At 70.9% G+C, this 19469-nt stretch overlaps 1 protein-coding gene across 2 annotated transcripts in view; it reads left to right on the top strand.

The window, feature by feature from the left end:
• The first annotated feature begins 300 nt into the window (after positions 1–300).
• KCNH2 (potassium voltage-gated channel subfamily H member 2) overlaps positions 301–19469 on the top strand; it is a 29183-nt gene continuing 10014 nt past the window's right edge. Inside the window, exons 1-7 of one of the 2 annotated variants that reach the window (XM_064647368.1) lie at positions 301–439; positions 1636–1866; positions 5372–5536; positions 5933–6421; positions 7033–7247; positions 17491–17916; positions 18661–19048. In XM_064647368.1, the coding sequence (XP_064503438.1) occupies positions 364–439; positions 1636–1866; positions 5372–5536; positions 5933–6421; positions 7033–7247; positions 17491–17916; positions 18661–19048 (1990 nt within the window). In that variant the 5' untranslated portion in view covers positions 301–363. Of the gene's footprint in view, positions 440–1635; positions 1867–5371; positions 5537–5567; positions 5594–5932; positions 6422–7032; positions 7248–17490; positions 17917–18660; positions 19049–19469 lie in introns of those variants that run through there. The other variant, XM_064647422.1, reaches the window with a different exon arrangement.

The raw sequence follows: 19469 nt of genomic DNA, 5'->3' as shown, positions 1-19469 counted from the left end.
CCGAGCCCGCCCGAGCCGCCCCGAGCGGCGCCGAGCGCGCGGGGCGGGGGCCGGTCCCCCCCGGCCGCTCCGTGACTAAATAAGGCCGATGGCGCGGCGCGCACCGGGCGGGTAGAGCGGGGGGGGGCCCGGCCCCGCCGCCCCCTCCGGGCCCCCCGCGCCCCCCCCCCCGGCCCCGCGGCCCCGCTCCGGGCGGGCGGGGTCCGCGCCCGACGGCCCCGGGCCGGGGAGGGCCCCCCCGCCCCCCGGGCCCCCCGGAGCGCCGCCGTCCTTGGCTCAAGGGCAGCGGGACCCCCCGCGGCGCGGGGCCCCCCCGGGCCCCCCCGGCCCCCCCCCGCCCGCGCTGCCCATGGGCCCGGCGCGATGCCGGTGCGGCGGGGGCACGTCGCCCCCCAGAACACCTTCCTGGACACCATCATCCGCAAGTTCGAGGGGCAGAGTGAGTGGGGCCCGGGGGGCACCGGGGCCGGGGGGGGACCCGGAGGGGCGGGGCCGGGGGACCCGGGGGTGGGAGGGCCGGGGCCGGGGATGGGGGCATTAGGGGACACTGGGGGGACCCGGGATGGGGAGGACCAGGGAGACGGTAGTCTCAGGTGGGTTTGGGGTGACTGGGGACAAGCCCAGCTCGGGGAGAGGGGGGACACTGCCCACCCTGGCCCCCAGAAGCCCCTGGAACTGCCCAGCAGCCCCCAGCCCCGGGCGGGTTTGAGGTGATGGGGAGAAGCCTAACTGGGGGGGCTGCCTGCCCCGGCTCCCAGCAGCCCACAGCTCAGGGGTTCCCCCAGTCCCCGAGGGGTGATGGAGACCCTGCCCCCGGCTCAGGCTGCTGTGGGACTGGGGGTCCCACCTGGCCCATGGCCCCCCCAGCCCGCTGCCCAGCCACAGGTGCAGGGAGATGAGGGGGACATGTGGGAATGGAGGGTCTGGGGGTCCCCAGCATCTCTTGGGGCTCAGGCCCTGAGCATCCCCCTGGGGACAGGGCAGTGATGGGGCGATGCTGCCCCACGGGCCAGGCTGGGGGGTGGGGGACAGGCTGTGGCTGGGGGGTCTGGCCTGGCTGAGGCCCTGCCTTTGGGGTGGGGGTCCCCATGGTAGTTGTGTCCTTGAGGGGTCTCTGCAGATTTGGGGGTCCCCGTGGTGATGAGGTCCCTGCAGGGCTGGGTGCCGTGGGCTCCCTGTAGTGGTGGGATCCCTGCAGTTCTGGGGTCCCTGTTGTGGGGTCCCCATTATATGAGGTCCCTGCGGTTCTGGGGTCTCTATTGTGGGGTCCCTGCTGTGATGAGGTGCCTGCCATTGTAGGGTCCCCATGATGACGACGTCCCTGCAGTGGTGGGGGTCCCTGAGTGCTCATGGTAGTGGGGTCCTTGAGGGGTCCCTGCAGTGTTTTGAGTCCCTGGGTCCCTGCAGTTGTGGGGTCCCAGGTCCCAGTGGGGGTGAGTGTCCCTGTGGTTATGGGGTCCCCACAGTTCTGGGGTCCCCATGGTGGTGGTGCCATCAGCTTAGGGAGTCCCTGGGGAGGAGGGGGGGCAACTCACAGGGTGTTTGGTCCTGGGGAGCCCAGAGCCACGGATGGACGGGTGGGCTGCCGGGCTGGGGGTGCTCCGTCCTGACCCCCCGTGTCCCCTCTCCCCCCAGGCCGCAAGTTCATCATCGGGAACGCGCGGGTGGAGAACTGCGCCGTGATCTACTGCAACGAGGGGTTCTGCCGGCTCTGCGGGTACTCGCGGGCCGAGGTGATGCAGCAGCCCAGCACCTGCGACTTCCTGCACGGGCCCCGCACCCAGCGCCGCGCGGCCGCGCAGATCGCACAGGCCCTGCTGGGGGCCGAGGAGCGCAAGGTGGAGATCTGCTTCTACCGCAAGGACGGTACGGACCCGGCACGGGGACAGCCGGGGAGGGACCCGGGGACAGCCGGGGAGGGACAGCCGGGGCTGGGGGGCCGTGCTGGGGACAGCACGTGTGGGAGCGCGAGGTGCGGATCTGTTATTGCAGGGACGGTACGGAGCCCTGGGGGGCTGCGCCGGGCACGGGGGGACGGCAGGCACGGGGCAGACCTGCGCCGTGCCCGTCCAGCACCTGCCAATGCCATGGGTGGCACGAGGTGTTGGCACAGGTGGGAGCCTGGCACCTGTGGCTCCCGAGGGACACCGGTAGCTCCCGAGGGGCTGTGACACCCCCGGGGGTCCGCAGGGCTCCCCAGTACCACGATGGCTTCCGGCAGGGTGGGAGCCTGGCACTGGTGGCAGCTCTCGAGGGGCACTGGCACCCCAGGGCTCTGCAGCCCTCCCCGGTGCCACAGTGGCTCCCAGCCAGGGAGCCAGTTGGGGTCCCAGGAAGTCGTGTGCTGTGGGGCTGGGGTTGTGGGGTGGGAGCAGCGTGCGGTGCCCCCCCGCAGAGGGGTGGCAGGCTGTGTGGGGGCACCGTGTCACCTGGGCCAGGGACAAGGGCACGGGAGTGGCGGGGGCTGAGCCGGTGTCGAGTGTCACATTTCCACCGTCCTTCTGGGGTGGGTGTGGGGTCACCGGACAGAGTGACATCCCGGGGTCCCCGTGCCAGGGGGTGGATGCTGTGACCCCCAGAGCCCAGGCCGGGGCTGGCACCCCGCGCTGGCGGTGCCGGCGCTGCCCCTCACCATGGCCTCGTGCCAGCGCCATGTGTCCCAGCTCTGGGCACGCGGCCCTAGTTCCGGTGCCGGAGTAAACAAAGCTGGTGCCAGCTGCCGGCGTGGCCACGGCACCATGGGAGCCATGGTGGCTCTGGGGGCCCTGGTGGGGCTGGGCTGGGGTGGGGGGTGCTGCTCCCGGCCCTGGGACCCCCACCTTGCCACCACGGCACTGCCTGGCACAGCCGGCACGCCCCGGTGCCCTTTGGACTGCGTGTGCGGGGGGCTGTGGGGCGCAGGTGGCATGTGAGTGCCCCCCCACACCCTGTGCTGAGCCCTCATTAGGGTGGCACTAATCACCCTAGTGGTGCCACCAGCCGTGCCAGGCGTGGGGATGGGGCTCATGCTCCTGCCTGGGGCCTTCTTGGGGCTCCCAGCATGCCCAGCTGTGCCTCCCGAGGGGGGTGGGGATCCCACCCCCTGCCAGGCCTTGGGTGCTGCTATTGGGCCCATGGGGACGTGTGATGGGGGTCCTGGGGGTGCTCTGCGGCCCCCCCCCATGACTGCCCTCCTTGGGGACCGGCTGCCCTGTGGGACAGGGGGTGGGACCCCCTGGCAGTGTGGGACCCCTGGATCTGGGGTGTCCTGCACCCACAGACAGGCCCTGTGCCTGGAGACTGTTTTGGTGGTGCCACCATGGGTGCCCCTCTCCATGGCACAATGCCAGTGCCACCTGCCACTGTGGGGCTGGCTTGGGGAGGTCTCATGGGGTCCCACTGCTGCCCCTCACTGCACTGAGACGCCCCCCACCCCCGGCACGGGAGGCAGGGATCCTATTGCCGATGGCTCCGGCCTTGTGGCTGGGCTGTGGCATTCCCGGTGCTCCCGGTGCTCCCCGTGCTGCCGTCACCCCACGAGTGCCCCTGGAGTCATGCTGACCCCCACCTCCGCCCCGCATGCCCCCATCCCGAGCCCCCGGCATGTCCCGGTCCCCGGTGCCGTGGCAGAGCCGTGGCAGAGCCGTGGCAGAGCCTGGCGGGGCTGTGGAGCCGCCGCGTCGCCGCCGCTGCCGCAGCCATTCGTCTTCCCGACGTGTTGTTTATGGCGCCGGGGACGCCGGGAGGTCACGGCGCCCGCGGGGGACCCGTGTCCCCGTGGTGGCACCCGTGGGGCCTCGGGCTGCCCGGGCAGTGTCCCCAGGGAACGGGGAGGGGGCACGGCCCCCCAGTCGCTGCCGTGGCCTGTGGGGTCCCCCCGTGCGTGGCCCCGGTGTCGGCGCAGGGCGGGAGCGGCCGAGGGCACGGAGGAGCTGGATGGGGCTGTGTCACCGTGGCACGAGGTGGCACCTCTGGGCGTGGCCGTCCCCCGTGCCAGCGGGGTGTCCCTGTCCTGGCTGCACGTCTGGGGGTGCAGCTTGCAGTCCAGGCTACGTGTGCGGGGGTGCAGGGGGTGCAGAGCAGGGTGTAGGGATGGGGGTGCAGGTTGGGGGACTGCAGGGCTTTGGGGTGCAGGGGGGTCCCCCCACTTTGGGGGTCCCGGTGGTGCCCCCTGGCCGTTCCGGGCAGTGATGCAGGGGGTGCTGGGTGGAGGGCACAGGGTGGGTTTGGGGTGCAGCTCTGGAGGTGAGGGGTGCAGTTGGAGTGCAGGGGGTTGATGTGCAGGGGGGGTCCCATTGCAGTGTGGTGTGTGTCCCTGCCACGGGGGTCCCCTCATTGGTCCTGCCATCACCCTCACCACGAGGGTCCCGCTATTGATCCCCCCATCACCCCCACCCTGCTGGTGCCCCCACAGCCCCCACCCTGGGCCACTCCCCTGTGTGCAGTGGGCCGGGGGGGGGCCAGAGTCCCTGGGCTCGGACTCGGGATTCCCGCGGGGGCGGAGGAAGCCGACAGTGGCAGCAGCCACGTGTTGGTGCCACTAATTCCCCACGGCGGTGGCTCGGCCGGGACCCCGCGGTGGCCCGGGCCACCCTGTGCCACCCTGTGCTGGCCCCCGGCCCGCGGCCCCACGTGCAGCAGGGAATCCCCCCGCCGCGGGCACAGGGACACGGTGCCAGCTGGCACCCGCCCTGCCAGGCTGCCGGGCCCGGCGCCAGCGGGGGGGGCAGAGGGAGGACAGCACCGTGGGGTGACCCGGTGCCGTCACCCGTGTGTCCCGCCCTTATACCCGCGTGTGTCCCCCCGGGGTCCTCTCGGGGTGAGGGCCCGGGAGGGGGCAGGGTGCCCCCCCATCCCCATCACACAGAGATTACCCCGGGCTGCCCTGACCGCCCCGGCCCCCCTCCAGCTGTGGCACCGGATTAACGCCACAGCTGTTAACGACTTCTGAGCGGCTTAACCCGCCCCACACCCCCAGAGCCCCCCCGCCTCCCCCGCATGGCCCTGCCTGCAGCGTTTGGGGGGGGTGGGGACCACCCCCACCCTCCTCTGCCCTCCCGTGCCTCAGTGTCCCCCCGTGGTGCAGCTGCAGGGGGGGCTGCACCCGGCTGAGTCAGGATGGGGGGCAGGACAGGGTGGCCCCCAGGATGGGGTGCCCCTCAGGATGGGGTGCCCCCAGGAGTGGGGGGGGGGGGGCAGGAGGGGGTGCCTAGATGGTTTGGGGGCCAGGAGTAGGTGCCCAGCAGGGACAGGGGTTGCCCAGCAGAGTGGGGGGCAGGAGTGGGTGCGCAGGAGGGGCAGGGGAGTGTCCCCCAGTATGCAGGGGGGGGGCAGGCAGGGGTGCCCCTAGGGGGGTGCTGTTCCCTCGTGTCACTGACCCCCCTCCCCGCAGGCAGCTCCTTCCCGTGCCTGGTGGACGTGGTGCCGGTGAAGAACGAGGATGGCGCCGTCATCATGTTCATCCTCAACTTCGAGGCCGTGAGGGAGCCCGAGCCGGGGGAGGGCCCAGCCCCCAGCACCAACCACTGGGTCACCCCGGCCCCCTGGGGCCCCGCAGGTACAGGGGACAGAGACACCAACCCCTGGGTCACCCCGGCCCCCTGGGGCCCCGCAGGTACAGGGGACAGAGACACCAACCCCTGGGTCACCCCCCTCCTGGGTCCCCACAGGTGGGGAAGGGGCCTGTGTCAGCCCAGGTCCTGCTGCCCCCGTGTCCCAGGGGGACAGGGCACTGTAGGGCTCGTGGTGAGGGCAGAGGGTGCCTCGCTGCTGCTGGACAGCACTGGTGGGGTTGAGGCGAAACCCTGACCCAGACCCCGACCCCAACCCTGACCCCCACCCTGTCCTTTCCCACCAGGGCACAGCCAGTTCCCGTGGCTGAAGCAGCACCATGGGGAGGGGATTGGAGCTGGGCCCTGACCCCAGCCCTGACCCCGACCTGTCCTTCCCCCAGGGCGCAGCCGGTCCCTGCGGCTGAAGCTGCTGGCGCTCACGGGCAGCCGCCAGTCGCTGCCCCCGGAGCCGCCGGACGTGGTGGTGGTGGACCCGGGCGTGGTGGACCCGGGGGTCACGGACCCGGGGGTGGTGGACCCGCTGGTCATGGACCCGGCCCTGCCGGGCAGCGACTCGGGCCCCGAGGATGCCTCGTCCTCGCTGGAGCCCGGGGCCGGGGACCGCCCCGAGGACGAGGCGGCGCTGATGGGGGACCCCGAGCCGCCGGTGACGCAGTCGTCCCCGCGGGCCGAGCGCCTGGCGCTGGCCTTCACCAACCACAGCCTGGCCCGGAGCCGGTCCCGGGAGCGCCGGTCCCGGGAGAGCCTCCGCAGCCTGCGCCGGGCGTCCTCCGTCGATGACATCGAGGCCATGAAGGGTGACGGGGACAAGCGCTGCCACAGCCGCCACACCAGCGCCAGCGCCGGCCTGCACCGCGGCTCCAGCACCGGTACGGCCCCGCCGGCACCGGGCACGCTCCTCGGGGCTGGGGACACTGGGGCAGCCACAGCCAGACACCCTGGTGACCCCCATTCCCCATGCACCCCACGGCAGTGCCCGAGCGCTGGCAAGGGGCTGGAACTCCCCATCACCCCTGGGACCCCCATCCTGCCTCCTGCAACCCCCCTATCACCACTGGAACCCCCCCAGCCCATCCTGCAGGCCCCCCCCACCCCTTCAGCCACATCGAGCCTCAGGAATCACCGTGGGAATCACCTTGTTGGCCCTGGAGCTCTTTAAGCTCATTAAGAGAAGGGACAATAGTTATAATGATATTAAGGGTAACTGAGAGCAGCTCCACGGGTCCCGGGGGGGGCCTGTGGCACATGGCTGGGGGGCCCCCCTTGCCCTGGAGCTCCCCACTCGCTTTACCTGCTGTGGGACCCCAACCCTGGGATCTGTGGGGAGCTGTGGGACCCCTGCCCCAGGAGCCTCGGGGAGCCATGGGATGCACCCCGGGATCCAGGGTCCATGCCCCCCCAGTGCCCTGCCCGCTGTGGGACCCCCAGGGGTCCGTGTCCCCCCTGTGTCCGTGTCCCCGGTGACAGTGTCCCCTGGCAGGCGCAGTGGCCGCCGTGCGCAGTGCTCTGCTCAACTCCACGTCGGACTCGGACCTGGCGCGGTTCCGGGCCATCGGCCGCATCCCACAGATCACCCTCAACTTCGTGGACCTGCAGCCTGGGGGGCTCCTGGCCCCGCCCCCGGCCCCCCGCCCCATCATCGCCCCCACCAAGCTGCGCGACCGCACCCACAACGTCACCGAGAAGGTCACACAGGTAGGACCTGAGGGACGGGAACCCGCAGGTTGGGCGGTGCCAAGGTGACCAGGTGGTGCTGGAGGTGACCAGGTGCTGTGGTGCCCAGGGCATGCCAGAGGTGGCTGGTCAATGCCAGGGGCTAGGGGGTGACAGAGGTTGACCAGGCAGTGACGGAGGTGACCAGGTGGTGCAGAGGTGGCCAGGCAGTGACAGGGTGTCCGAATGATGTTGGAGGTGGCCAGGCAGTGCCATTCCCAGAGGGGATGGACAGTGACAGAGGGGGTGACAGAGGTTGACCAGGCAGTGCCAGAGGTGGCCAGGTGGTGCCAGAGGTGGCCAGGTGGTGCCAGAGGTGGCCAGGTGGTGCCAGAAGTGGCCAGGTGGTGACAGAGGTGGCCGGGGTGCTGCAGGAGGTGGCCGGGCAATGCCAAGGCGGGCGAGTGGTGCTGGGGGCATGGCCGGAGCCCAGGGGATGCTCCAGCAGGAGCTGGAGCTCACTGGGAGGTGCTGGAGTGCAGTGGGAGGCAGTGGGAGTAGGTACTGGTGCCAAGGGCATCACTGGGTCCCTGGAGTGCCCCAGCCTTGGTGGGGCCAGAGGGGCCAGTGTGCAGGATTAGAGGCCACTGTAGCCCCACTCTGGCACCGAGTCCCTCAGGGAGACTGGCCAGGGGGGTTGTGGCCGCAGTGTTCTGGTGCCAGTGGGTGCCATGGTGGGGGTCATGTGGCTGGGACAGACCACCCAAGGTGCATCAGGTCCCTGGGGTCTCCCAGTGGGGCACAGGCAGCAGACACCCCCTGACCAGGGTACCCCTCACCCGGTGCCATCCCTGCCCGGTGCCAGGTACCCCTCACCCTGGTGCAGGGTACCCCTCACTCCGGTGCCGTGCCTGCCCGGTGCAGGGCACCCCTCACCCCGGTGCCAGGTACCCCTCACCCCGGTGCCAGGTACCTCTCACCCCGGTGCAGGGTACCCCTCACTCCGGTGCCGTGCCTGCCCGGTGCCAGGTACCCCTCACCCCGGTGCAGGGTACCCCTCACCCCAGTGCAGGGTACCCCTCACCCTGGTGCCAGGTACCCCTCACCCCGGTGCCGGACACCCCTCACTCTGGTGCCGTGCCTGCCCGGTGCAGGGCACCCCTCACCCCGGTGCCAGGTACCCCTCACCCTGGTGCAGGGTACCCCTCACCCCGGTGCCAGGTACCCCTCACCCCGGTGCAGGGTACCCCTCACCCCGGTGCCAGGTACCCCTCACCCCGGTGCAGGGCACCCCTCACCCCGGTGCAGGGTACCCCTCACCCCGGTGCCGTGCCTGCCCGGTGCCAGGTACCCCTCACCCCGGTGCAGGGTACCCCTCACCCCGGTGCCGTGCCTGCCCGGTGCCGGGCGCTGGCGGCGGCCGCTAATCCGTGGCCCGTTGTGTAACCGCCATCTGCCACAGGAGCAGGAGGCGCCGCTTAATTACACCCTGATTGCCCCCCCCGCTAATGAGCTGGGGGGGCCGGGGGGCTCCGGGGACCCCCGGGGGGCTGCACGGGGGGGACCCGCTGCCTGTCCCTGACCCCCCCGCGCCAGGGCTGTCCCGGGGGCCCCGGCAGCTGGCATCGACAGAACTGCCCCGGCGCATCTGCCCACGCCCCCGGAGCCCCCCCGGACCCCCCCGGCCCCGCACCTGCCCGCACACGTGAGGGAGCCCCTGGGGACCCCCGTTCCCGCCGGGAGCTCCCGGCCCTGCTGCCGGGGCTCCAGGTGCTCCTCGCGCCGGTGCTGGAGCAGCCGCGGGGACCCTCGGTGGGGTGGGGGGACCCCTCTGGGGCGGAGAACCCCCCTTCACTCCGCACCCCCCGTTCCTCACGGAGCCTCTCCGTGTCCTCGGCCGTGGTTAAATGCGCCGCCAGTGACGCCCCGGTCCCTCCTGCCCCCGCCGCCGCCACGGGGGGACACGGTCGCCGTCACCGGGGCGGGCTCTGCCCCCGGCACTGGGGAGGGGGGCTCGGGTGCCCCGGCTGTGCTGGGGGGCATCTGCCCGGAATGGGAATGGGGGTCCTCCCCGAGGTGGGCAGAGCCGAGGACAGGGACACGGGGGACATGGGAGTGGGGGCACAGAGGTGTCCCTGGCTCGGGCACGGCGACCCCCGTCCGGTGGCAGCGGGGAACGGCGTGTCCCGGCAGCGGCACCGTGACTCACCCGCGGGGCTGGAGCCAAGCGCCCGGAAAGGTCACCACGCCCCGGTGACAGTGACAGGGCCTGGCGTGGCCGGGGTGGCCCTGGCATCCCCAATGGCTCAGGAACTCCTGGGGACCCCCGGCCCGTTCCGGCGGGGACCCCTGGAGGGGACAGGATGGGGCTGGGAGACCCCGGGCCCACTCAGGGTAGTGGGTCTGCTGGTGGCACCAGGCGGGGGGGTGTCACTCGCTGTCGGTGGCGGGCTGGGGACCCCGGGGACCCCCCGATCCCTCTGGCACCCACCGCGTGTGTGCGGGCGCTGCCCCTCAGATCCCACTTGGGCCAGGCTGGGGGTGCCCGGGGGGGGGCCGGGCGGGCGCAGCCGTGGGGCACTGCCAGGGCTGGGCGGTGGCCAGGGACACCGGCGGCGTGCGGACATGGGGACACGAGGGGCCGTGAATCAGCCGAGGCTGCCACGGCCAGCTCAGCACCGCCGTCGCCGTCCCCGTCCCACCGCCCCCGTCCCACCGTCACCGTCCCCGTCCCACCGTCCCCGTCCCCGCGCCACCGCGGACGGGCCGTGCGGGTCACACGCTGGGGATCCCTTGGGACGCGCGGGGCTGCAGGCGACATCTGGCAGTGGGGCGGGGGCTGGCAGTGGGGCAGGCAGGGGGCACAGCGGTTCCGGGGTACCCCTGCGCCCCGCCTCGCCCGGGTCAACCCCCGTCGTGCCTCAGTTTCCCCGCGGGGCCGTTCCCGGTCGCTCCCGGTCCCTCCCCCGGGGAGTGGCGGCGGCTGGAGCCGGGGAGGGGAGATCGGGGGGGCCCGGCGGGGGCGGGCGGCGGGGAGGGCTCGGGGGGTCCCGCCCCGCTCCATCTGCCGCGCGCGGGGGCCGGGGGCGGCGGGGGGGCGCGGGGACCCCCGAGCGCGGCCATGGCCCCGGCGCGGCGAGACAGCGGCGACCGCTCCGACGGGGAGCGGCGGGAGCGGGTCCGCAGGGCCGTCCGGGTGTCCAGCCTGGTGGCACAGGAGGTACGGGGGGATCCCGGGAGGAGGGGACCCGCGGTTCGTCGCGTTGCGCGTGGGCGCGGGGTCCCGGGGGTGTCCCCATGCCAGGATTGCAGGGATGGAGCAGGGGAGGCACTGGGGGTCGCGGCGGGCGGCTCTGGGGGGTGCCGGGGTTCCTGGGGGGTCTCTCTTGAGGGGGAAATGGGCTCCTGCGATTTGTCCTGCCGTGCGTGGGCGTGGGGTGCCGGGACTGTCCCTGGGGTGTCCCCACACTGGGATATGGGACACGAAGAGAGGGGGCACCGGGGGTTGTGGCAGGGGTGTTTTGGAGAGTTTGGGGGTCTCGGGATTTTCAGGGGGTCTCCCCCCGGTGGGAAAAGGGACCTGCATGCCACTCGTCCTGCCACGCGTGGGTGCCGGGGCTCAGGGATGTCGTCGGGCTGGGAGGGGGGGACACTGAGCAGGGGGTGGCACCAGGAGTTGCAGCAGACGTCTCTGGAAGGCTGCGAGGGCATCTGGGGAGCCCGGGGGCTCCAGGGGGTCCCCACTGCTTGAGGAAGGGGGTCCCGTGGCTTGTCCTGCTGTGAGTGGGTGTGGGGTCCCAGGGATGCCCCCACACTAAGGGGGGGGGGGCATCAGGGGTTGTGGTGAGTGTCTCTGGGGGGTCTGGCAGGGTTTGGGGCTCTCCCAATGCCCCCCGGGGTTGGGGGTGCATCATCCCCCCACGGGCACCCCATGACCAGGGTTGGGGGGCATCTCCCATCCCGGGCCCCCCATGACCAAGACTGGGGGGCATCTCCCACTCTGAGCCCCCATGTCCACCCAGTGCCACGACTGGGCCCAGAGCTGTGTCCAACTGTGCCATGGTGGCCGTGGCTGTGGCGTGGGGAGGGCTGATGGCACGTGGCTGTTGTGGTCCCCAGGTGGTCCCTTACATACCCAGGTGGTCCCTTACATACCCAGGTGGTCCATGCCATGTCCCAGGTGATCCTCACTGTCTCCCTAGGTGGTCCCCACCGTGTCCCAGGTGGTCTCTGCCATGTCCCAGGTGGTCCCATGGCCGTCCCCTCGCCAGTGGCCCGTGGCCGTGGGGCGGGTGTGGGTCAGTGCCAGCGTCACGGGGTGGGGGTCGGTGCTGGGGCGGGTGCACCGCCCTCTGGGACGTCACCCCCTCCCCTGGGGACGTCACCCCGTCAGAGGGCTCGTCCCCACCCTGCACGGGTGCCACCAGCAGCGGTGCCGCTGTCGCCGCCTGCCCGGGGCGGCCGCGCGTCCCCCGAGCCCATGTCGGGGGGTCCCGAGGGCACCGCCACGCCCCAGCTCAGCGACGTGAGTACCCCAGTGCCACCCCGGGGACAGCGGGGCGGGGTCACCACGGTTGGGATGTCCCCAGTGTCAGAGGGTCCCCACAGCATTAGGGTGTCTGCACTATTGGGGTGTCCCCTGCATCGGGGTGTCCCCTGAGTCAGGGTGTCTGCACTATTGGGGTGTCCCCTACACTGGGGTGTCCCCTGAGTCAGGGTGTCTGCACTATTGGGGTGTCCCCTGCACTGGGGTGTCCTTGGCATTTGGGTGTGCCCTGCATTGGGGTGTCCTCACCAGGGCCAGGTGTCACTGCAGCCAGGTGTCACCTGGCCAGTGGTCAGTGCCAGTGGTGACCACGTTGGGTGACACCTGCGGGGTCACGAGGTGTCGTGGGGGTTGGTGTCTGTCTGGCCATGGGTGTCCCCAAGGGTCTCCCCTGGCCCCCCCAGGGTCGGTGACGCAGGTGGGTGTTGGTGTTCAGGTGTGTGGGGTGCAGAGGGTCTGGGAACCTGCTGGGGTGGCTGGGTGGGTGCAAGGGCCTGTGTCAGTGCTGCTGTGGGGCACCTGGGCAGGTGGGGGGCACCTGGGCAGGTGGGGGGCACCTGCCAGTGCAGGTGTAGGTGTGGATGTTGAGGGTCCATGGGGCAAGTGTCAGGTACCGGGGCAGGTGTTGGGGGTCTGGTTTGGGGTCACCTGGCACAGCGGGTGTTGGGGGGTCCAGGGGGTCCCCACTGCGTCAGGGCCGGGCGGTTCTGCCGTGGGGGTGCCAGGGGGTGTTGGGGTGCTGGGGGGTGCCGGGGGTTGTTGGTGCCCTCGGGAGTGCCCCAGGAGGTGACAGGGGTGTGTCGGTGCCCCGGGGGGGTAAATCAGGATGCCGGGGGGGGTCTGGCTGCCCCAGGAGGTGACAGGGGTGTGTCGTGCCCCGGGGGGGTAAATCAGGATGCCGGGGGGGGTCTGGCTGCCCCAGGAGGTGACAGGGGTGTGTCGTGCCCCGGGGGGGTAAATCAGGATGCCGGGGGGGGTCTGGCTGCCCCGGGGGGTGCCGGTGCCCCCGTCCCCGCGCGGGGTGTGTGGGTATTTGGGGTGCCCCGTGGGCGCGGGTGTCTGGGTCGCGGCAGGTGCGGTGCCGGGTGTCCCGGGGGGCGGGGGGTGTCGGTGCCACCGCAGGTGTCGGGGACGCGTCACCGGGGCGGGACGTGTCACCGCGTGTCGCCGAACGTGTCACCGGCGCCGCCGCCATCTGTGTCACCGTGAGTGACGGGTGTCGGGGCGGGGGGAGCGCCGGGGGGGGAGTCGGGATGTCTCCGCGGATCGGCCCCGTCGTGACCCACGCACTGAGGGGGGGGGTCCCACTTGTGTGGAGGGGTCCCCAGCCCCTCATCACGCACCCCCGAGCCCTGCGTGGCACGGGGGGGGCTGTCCCCGTGGCTGGGGGACGTGGGGGAGCTGGGGGCTGTCCCCAGACTAGGGGGGCTGGGGGCTGTCCCCACCTTGGTGGGCTGGGGCCCCCCGACTGGGGCTCATGGGACGCTCGAGGGGTCCCCGGCTGTGTGTGCAGGGGGGTTGGCTCAGGGAGGGGTTACCAGGACTGTGCCCCCCCGGGAGTGCCCCCCGGGGGTGGCATGGGCCTGCCCTGAGGGGGTTAACCAAGTGCTGGGGTCGGGGGTGTGTTCGGGGGGCTGTGACTGGGTCGGGGTCCTGGTCCTCCTGCCCCCCCATCCAGCTGCCTGCAGGGCCAGAGGGTCCCCAAATGGGGGTCCCGGGGGGGTGTCCAGGTGGGATGTGGGCACCACCCCCCCCACCTCACCCGTGGGGCCCCATGGTTCAGGGAAGGGGCCGATGGTGCACAGTGGGGGGGTCCCAGCTGGTCCGGGGTCTCCCTTGGTGCACGGCAGGACCCCCCCCCACACCTCGAGGGCTTCTGCAGGCCCCGGGCCCCCCACTGTCGCCCCCCCGCCCTCCCCTGTGCCGCGGGCCGGGATTTGTCCCACTTTGCCGTGGCAGCTGCGATAAATTTAGCGGCGGGAGCTGCTGGTGGCTGGAGCCGCCCCCCGGCCCCCCCCTCCCCTGCTGTCCCCCCTGTCCCCCCCCGGTCCCCCTGCCCCCATCACACCGCAGCCACCCGGCACAGCCACGGCCAAAGGGGCCCGGCAGCCCCGGGGTCGGGGTGTCCCCCCCACCCCCTCCCCTTCCCTGCTGTCCCCCGTACCCCACCCACACTCACGCCGTAGTTGGGGGGGGCCACGAGAAGCTCTGGAGTTGGGGTGTCCCCCCCGCCCCCCCGTGACACCCTCCCCTGCTGTCCCCCCTTCCCTCCCTCTCCCCACTCACGTGGGAGCCAAAGGGGCCATCTGGGGCTCCGGGATTGGGGTTTCTTCTGCAGGACACTCCCAGGGACTCCCCCAGCCCCCCAGGGACCCCCCTGCCATCTGGGGCGCTGCAGCCCGAGGGGCTGTGACCCACAGTGCCTGTTACCCCCCGTGTCCCCAGGGTCCCCTGACCTGACGTGACCCCGTGACACCTGCCACCCCCTGGGGGGACATATTTGGGACACGTGGTGGGTGTTGGTGCTCAGCACCTCAGGAAAGGATGTGGGAACTGGGACCACCCCCCAGACAGGCCACGCGTGGCCTCGTCCCTGCGTCACACGGCGCGTGGGGACGCGGTGGCAGCGGGGATCCCCCGCCCGGGGGGGAGTGGGTGACGCAGGAGCTGCTGCGTGTCCCCGAGCTGTCACCCTGTGTCCCAGTGCTGGCATCACATGTCACCGTGTGTCCCAGCACCCTCACCGTGTGTCCCGGTGCCGTCACCGCGTGTCCCTGGCACTGTGTGTCACTGTGTGTCACTGTGTGTCACTGTGTGTCACTGTGTGTCCCAGTGCCATCACCGCGTGTCCCTGGCACTGTGTGTCACTGTGTGTCACTGTGTGTCACTGTGTGTCCCAGTGCCATCACCGCATGTCACCGCATGTCCCGGTGCCATCACCGCATGTCCCTGGCACTGTGTGTCACTGTGTGTCACTGTGTGTCACTGTGTGTCCCAGTGCCATCACCGCGTGTCCCTGGCACTGTGTCACTGTGTGTCACTGTGTGTCACTGTGTGTCCCGGTGCCATCACTGCGTGTCACCGCATGTCCCGGTGCCATCACCGCGTGTCCCTGGCACTGTGTGTCACTGTGTGTCACTGTGTGTCACTGTGTGTCACTGTGTGTCACTTTGTGTCCCAGTGCCATCACTGCGTGTCACCGCATGTCCCGGTGCCATCACCGCGTGTCCCTGGCACTGTGTGTCACTGCACACCCCGGTGCCATCACCTTTTGCCCCACTGCTGTCACCACGTGTCCCGTTGTCACGCGACTGTCCCTGCAGTGACACGGCTGTACCCGCTGCCCCCTGAGGGCACCGAGGCTCCTGGGGATGGAAGTGACAGGGCCCCCCTGCACCCCAGGGACATCCCCTGGCCCTGTGACCCAGGGGAGGGTGGTGGCAGCAGGGGACACGTTTGGGCTGAGCTGGCAGGACAGGAAGCGTGTCCTGGCCCGTGGGCACCACGCAGGTGGGACATTTTCCTGGCATGTTCCTGCTGTGTTCCCGGCGTGTTCATAGCATGTTCGTGCCCCATGGCACCTGCTCCCCACCACGGGGCTGATCGTATCCCCTCCATGCCAGGCAGAGGTGTGGGCTGTTCCTGGCGTGTTCCTGGCGTGTTCCTGGCGTGTTCCTGGTGTGGGTGTGCCCCGTGACACTGCTCCCTGCAGGGCTGGCTGCGTGCCCCCCACGCTGGCGCAGGTGTGGGATGTCCCTGGCGCGTTCCTGACGTGTTCCCGCGATGTTTGTGGCGTGTGTGTGCCCCGTCACACCCTGCTCGCTGCCACGGGGCTGCCTTGTCCCCCTCCGTGCCATTGGGGTGCCTGGGGGGGTTGTGACGTGTCCCACCTCGAGCCACATCGCCTGTGGGCACCCCCAGCCCTGCCGGTGTCGCCGCCGTGTCACCGCCGCACGCTGACCCCTCCGGCGTGTCACCGCGTGTCACCGCGTGTCACCGCGTGTCACCGGGGGCCGGGGGGGCTGACGGGGGGCCGGGGGGGGCAGCCCTGGCCGTGGCCGTGGCGGCGGCAGCGGAGCAGCCTGGGAAAAATTTCCGCCCCAATAATTCCTGTCGGCTCCGGCGGAGCGTGGCCGGCGCGCGCCACACCGGGGTCCCTGCCACACTGGGGGCCCTGCCACACCAGGATCCCTGCCACACCAGGGTCCCTGCCACACCGGGGGTCCCTGCCACACCGGGGGCCCTGCCACGCCGGGGTCCCTGCCATGCCGTGGGGCCCCACTGCCACTGAGGACCCCCCCTGCCCCTGAGGGTCCCCGCTGCTGCCGGGGGTCCCTGGGCACTGCGATGGGCACAGGGCCGGGGCACGGGGGTCCCCGGTGCCCACGGGCCGGCGGGAGCTGACCCCCACTGCCCCCCGCCCGAGGATGCTGCCCGCGCTCCTGCAGCTGCTCCAGGAGTTCCCGGGCACCCCCCCCGCGTCCCCCCGGTCCGGGCCCCCCCCCGGGCCCAGCTCCATGCCCGGGGTCCCCCTCTGTGGCACCTGCCTGGGGCTGCGCCGCGATGGCAGCGGGCACGGACAGGAGGAGAAGGTACCGGTACCGCACCCGGGCTCTGGCGTTGGGGGGGGTGGTGCTGCACGGGGGGGGGGGGTGGTGCTGCACGGGGGGGGCGGGGGGTGCTGCACGGGGGGGGCACCGTGCCCACCGTGACCCGGCCGTGGCCACACGAGGCTCCGGCTGCGTCTGGTCTGGGGAGGTTTGGGGCTTGCCTAAAGCTCTGGCCCTGCATGACTGGGGATCCCCAGGAGACCCCCCGGCCCCCCAGAGGTGCCCCCGGGGTTGGGGGGCCGGTGGGGTGCAGGGTGACGGTGCCCGTTCCCCTCCCTGCAGTGCCACAGGGGGTGGGAGCCCCACGGTGGGCATGGGCGGGGGGGGCAGAAGTGGGGTGAGGGGACCCCAGTGGGGAGCAGGGGGACTGTGACTGCTGTGGGGCACAGGGCAGGGGGGCTGTGGGTCACCCCCTGTCATCTCTCACCTGAGCCGTGGGGCTGCACATGGTGACAGTCTCTGTGGTGGCAGGGAGGGGAGGGACCCCCCCCAGGGACCCCCCAGAATGCCCAGGGACCCCTGGGTCACACCTAAAGGCTGTGCCAGGTGTCCTGCACAGGGAATGGGAGGCACGGGGGGTCTGTGCCCTCCAGTGGAGATGGTGAGGGTGGCTGGGGGGGGATTCATGCTCTCCTGATGGGGATGCTGGGCGGATGTCTGTGCCCCCCCTAGATGGAGATGTTGGGAGTGGGGCAGGTTGAAGGGCATGGGGGGGGAGCACAGGGTGAGTGGCACAGGACAGAGTCGTGTCTGCGGGTGTTTGGGGTGGGAAGTGCCCTGAAAGTGCCCCAACGGTGTCTGTGGGGCAGAAGGGGTTTGTGGGGTGACTCGGTGTTGGGGGGGCCTTTGTCCCAGCTGTGCCCTCCAGCCATTCCCCTTCACCCCCCATCACCCATGTCAGGGCCCCCGTGCACCCCCTGTGGCTCACACGGGGGTCCCTCTGCACTGGGGTCCCTCTGCACCCCAGAGAGTTACAAAACTGTTCATTTTAACACCACCGTGCCCAGTGTTGACCCAGCGTGGCCAAGGCCACCCCTGACCCACGTCTCCAAGTGCCACCTGTACCTGGGCCGGGGAGCGGAGCCCTGTGGGGTGCCGGGGTGCAGCACTGACCCCCCCGTGCCCCCAGGTGCTGTCGCTGGGCGCCGACGTGCTCCCCGAGTACAAGCTGCAGGCGCCGCGCATCCACCGCTGGACCATCCTGCACTACAGCCCCTTCAAGGCGGTGTGGGACTGGCTCATCCTGCTGCTCGTCATCTACACGGCCATCTTCACGCCCTACTCGGCCGCCTTCCTGCTCAGCGACTCCGAGGAGGCCCAGCGGCACCACTGCGGCTACTCCTGCAGCCCCCTCAACGTGGTGGACCTCATCGTGGACATCATGTTCATCATCGACATCCTCATCAACTTCCGCACCACCTACGTCAACTCCAACGAGGAGGTGGTCAGCCACCCCGCCAAGATCGCCATCCACTACTTCAAGGGCTGGTTCCTCATCGACATGGTGGCCGCCATCCCCTTCGACCTGCTCATCTTCGGCTCCGGCTCCGAGGAGGTGACGGACGTGGGGACGTGGTGGCTCTGGCTGGGCCGTGCCCTGGCTGGGCGGGGCTGTTTTGGTGCTGGGGGTTGCGTTTGGAGGTCCTACCTGTGCCCCCAGGCCGGGGATGGGTGCCGGGTCCTCCCAGGGGCTGGTGCTTGGGGGTCCCACGTGTGCCCCCAGCCCAGGACACCCCCATGCCCCCTGTCCTGCTCTGCAAACCACCTTTGCTCTGGGCTGGGACACGGGGGGCACCTGGGGCTCTTGTGGAGAGAGGGGACGGGGATCCTGCTTTGGGGCAGGGACCCAGGGCACCCTTTGACCTTCCAGGGATCTGTGGTGGTTCTTTGCCTCCACTGTCCCCTTTCCTCCCTCTCCAGACCACCTTTGCCCTGGGGGGCACCTGAGGCCCCCTCTGTTGGAGAGAGACTTATAGAATGGAGGTGCCTGGCTGGGGCAGAGACCCCTGGGCTTTTGGTGGTTCTGTGGGGTGTCTCCCCACTGTTGTCCCCCCGGCTGACGACACTGATGGGGCTGCTGGTGCGGATGGGATGGCCCCCCCTTCTGGGTGCCCATGGAGTGTCTCTGCCCCATTAACCCCCTTTCCCCCCACACCCCTAGATGACGACTCTGCTCGGGCTGCTGATGTGGGGAGAGGGGCCGGGGGGCCGGAGGTGCCTGGCTTAGGTCAGGGCCCCCCCTCGCCCTTCCGGGTGCCCGTGGGGTGTCTCTCCCCCCACCGACCCCTGTCCCCCCCAGACGACGACGCTGATCGGGCTGCTGAAGACGGCGCGGCTGCTGCGGCTGGTGCGGGTGGCGCGGAAGCTGGACCGGTACTCGGAGTACGGGGCGGCCGTGCTCTTCCTGCTCATGTGCACCTTCGCCCTCATCGCCCACTGGCTCGCCTGCATCTGGTACGCCATCGGCAACGTGGAGGGGCAGAGCACGGGCTGGCTGCACGCCCTGGGCCAGCAGATCGGCAAGCCCCTCAACAGCAGCGACCCCCGGCGAGGGCCCTCCATCAAGGACAAGTACGTCACCGCCCTCTACTTCACCTTCAGCAGCCTCACCAGCGTCGGCTTCGGCAACGTCTCCCCCAACACCAACTCCGAGAAGATCTTCTCCATCTGCGTCATGTTGATTGGATGTGAGTGACCGGGGGGTGAGAGCACCTCTGGGGGGTGTGAGTGTGAGAGGACACCTGTACATGTGTGTGCACACCTGTGTGTGTGTGCACACCTGTGTGTGTGTGAGAGCATCTCTGTGTGTGTGTGAGAGGACACCTGTACATGTGTGTGAGAGCACACCTGTGTGTGTGTGCACACCTGTGTGTGTGAGAGCATCTCTGTGTGTGTGTGAGAGCACCTCTGGGGGGTGTGAGTGTGAGAGGACACCTGTACATGTGTGTGCACACCTGTACGTGTGTGTGAGAGCACCTCTGGGTGGGTGTGAGAGCACCTCTGGGTGTGTGTGTGTGAGAGAGCACACCTGTACATGTGTGTGTGCACACCTGTGTGTGTGAGAGCATCTCTGTGTGGGTGTCAGAACACAGCTGTACGTGTGTGTGT

The sequence above is a fragment of the Pseudopipra pipra genome, chromosome 1, assembly GCF_036250125.1.
Source record: "Pseudopipra pipra isolate bDixPip1 chromosome 1, bDixPip1.hap1, whole genome shotgun sequence".
Taxonomy (NCBI): domain Eukaryota; kingdom Metazoa; phylum Chordata; class Aves; order Passeriformes; family Pipridae; genus Pseudopipra; species Pseudopipra pipra.
Note: the sequence above shows the minus strand (reverse complement) of the source record. Positions and strands in the feature narration are given on the sequence as shown.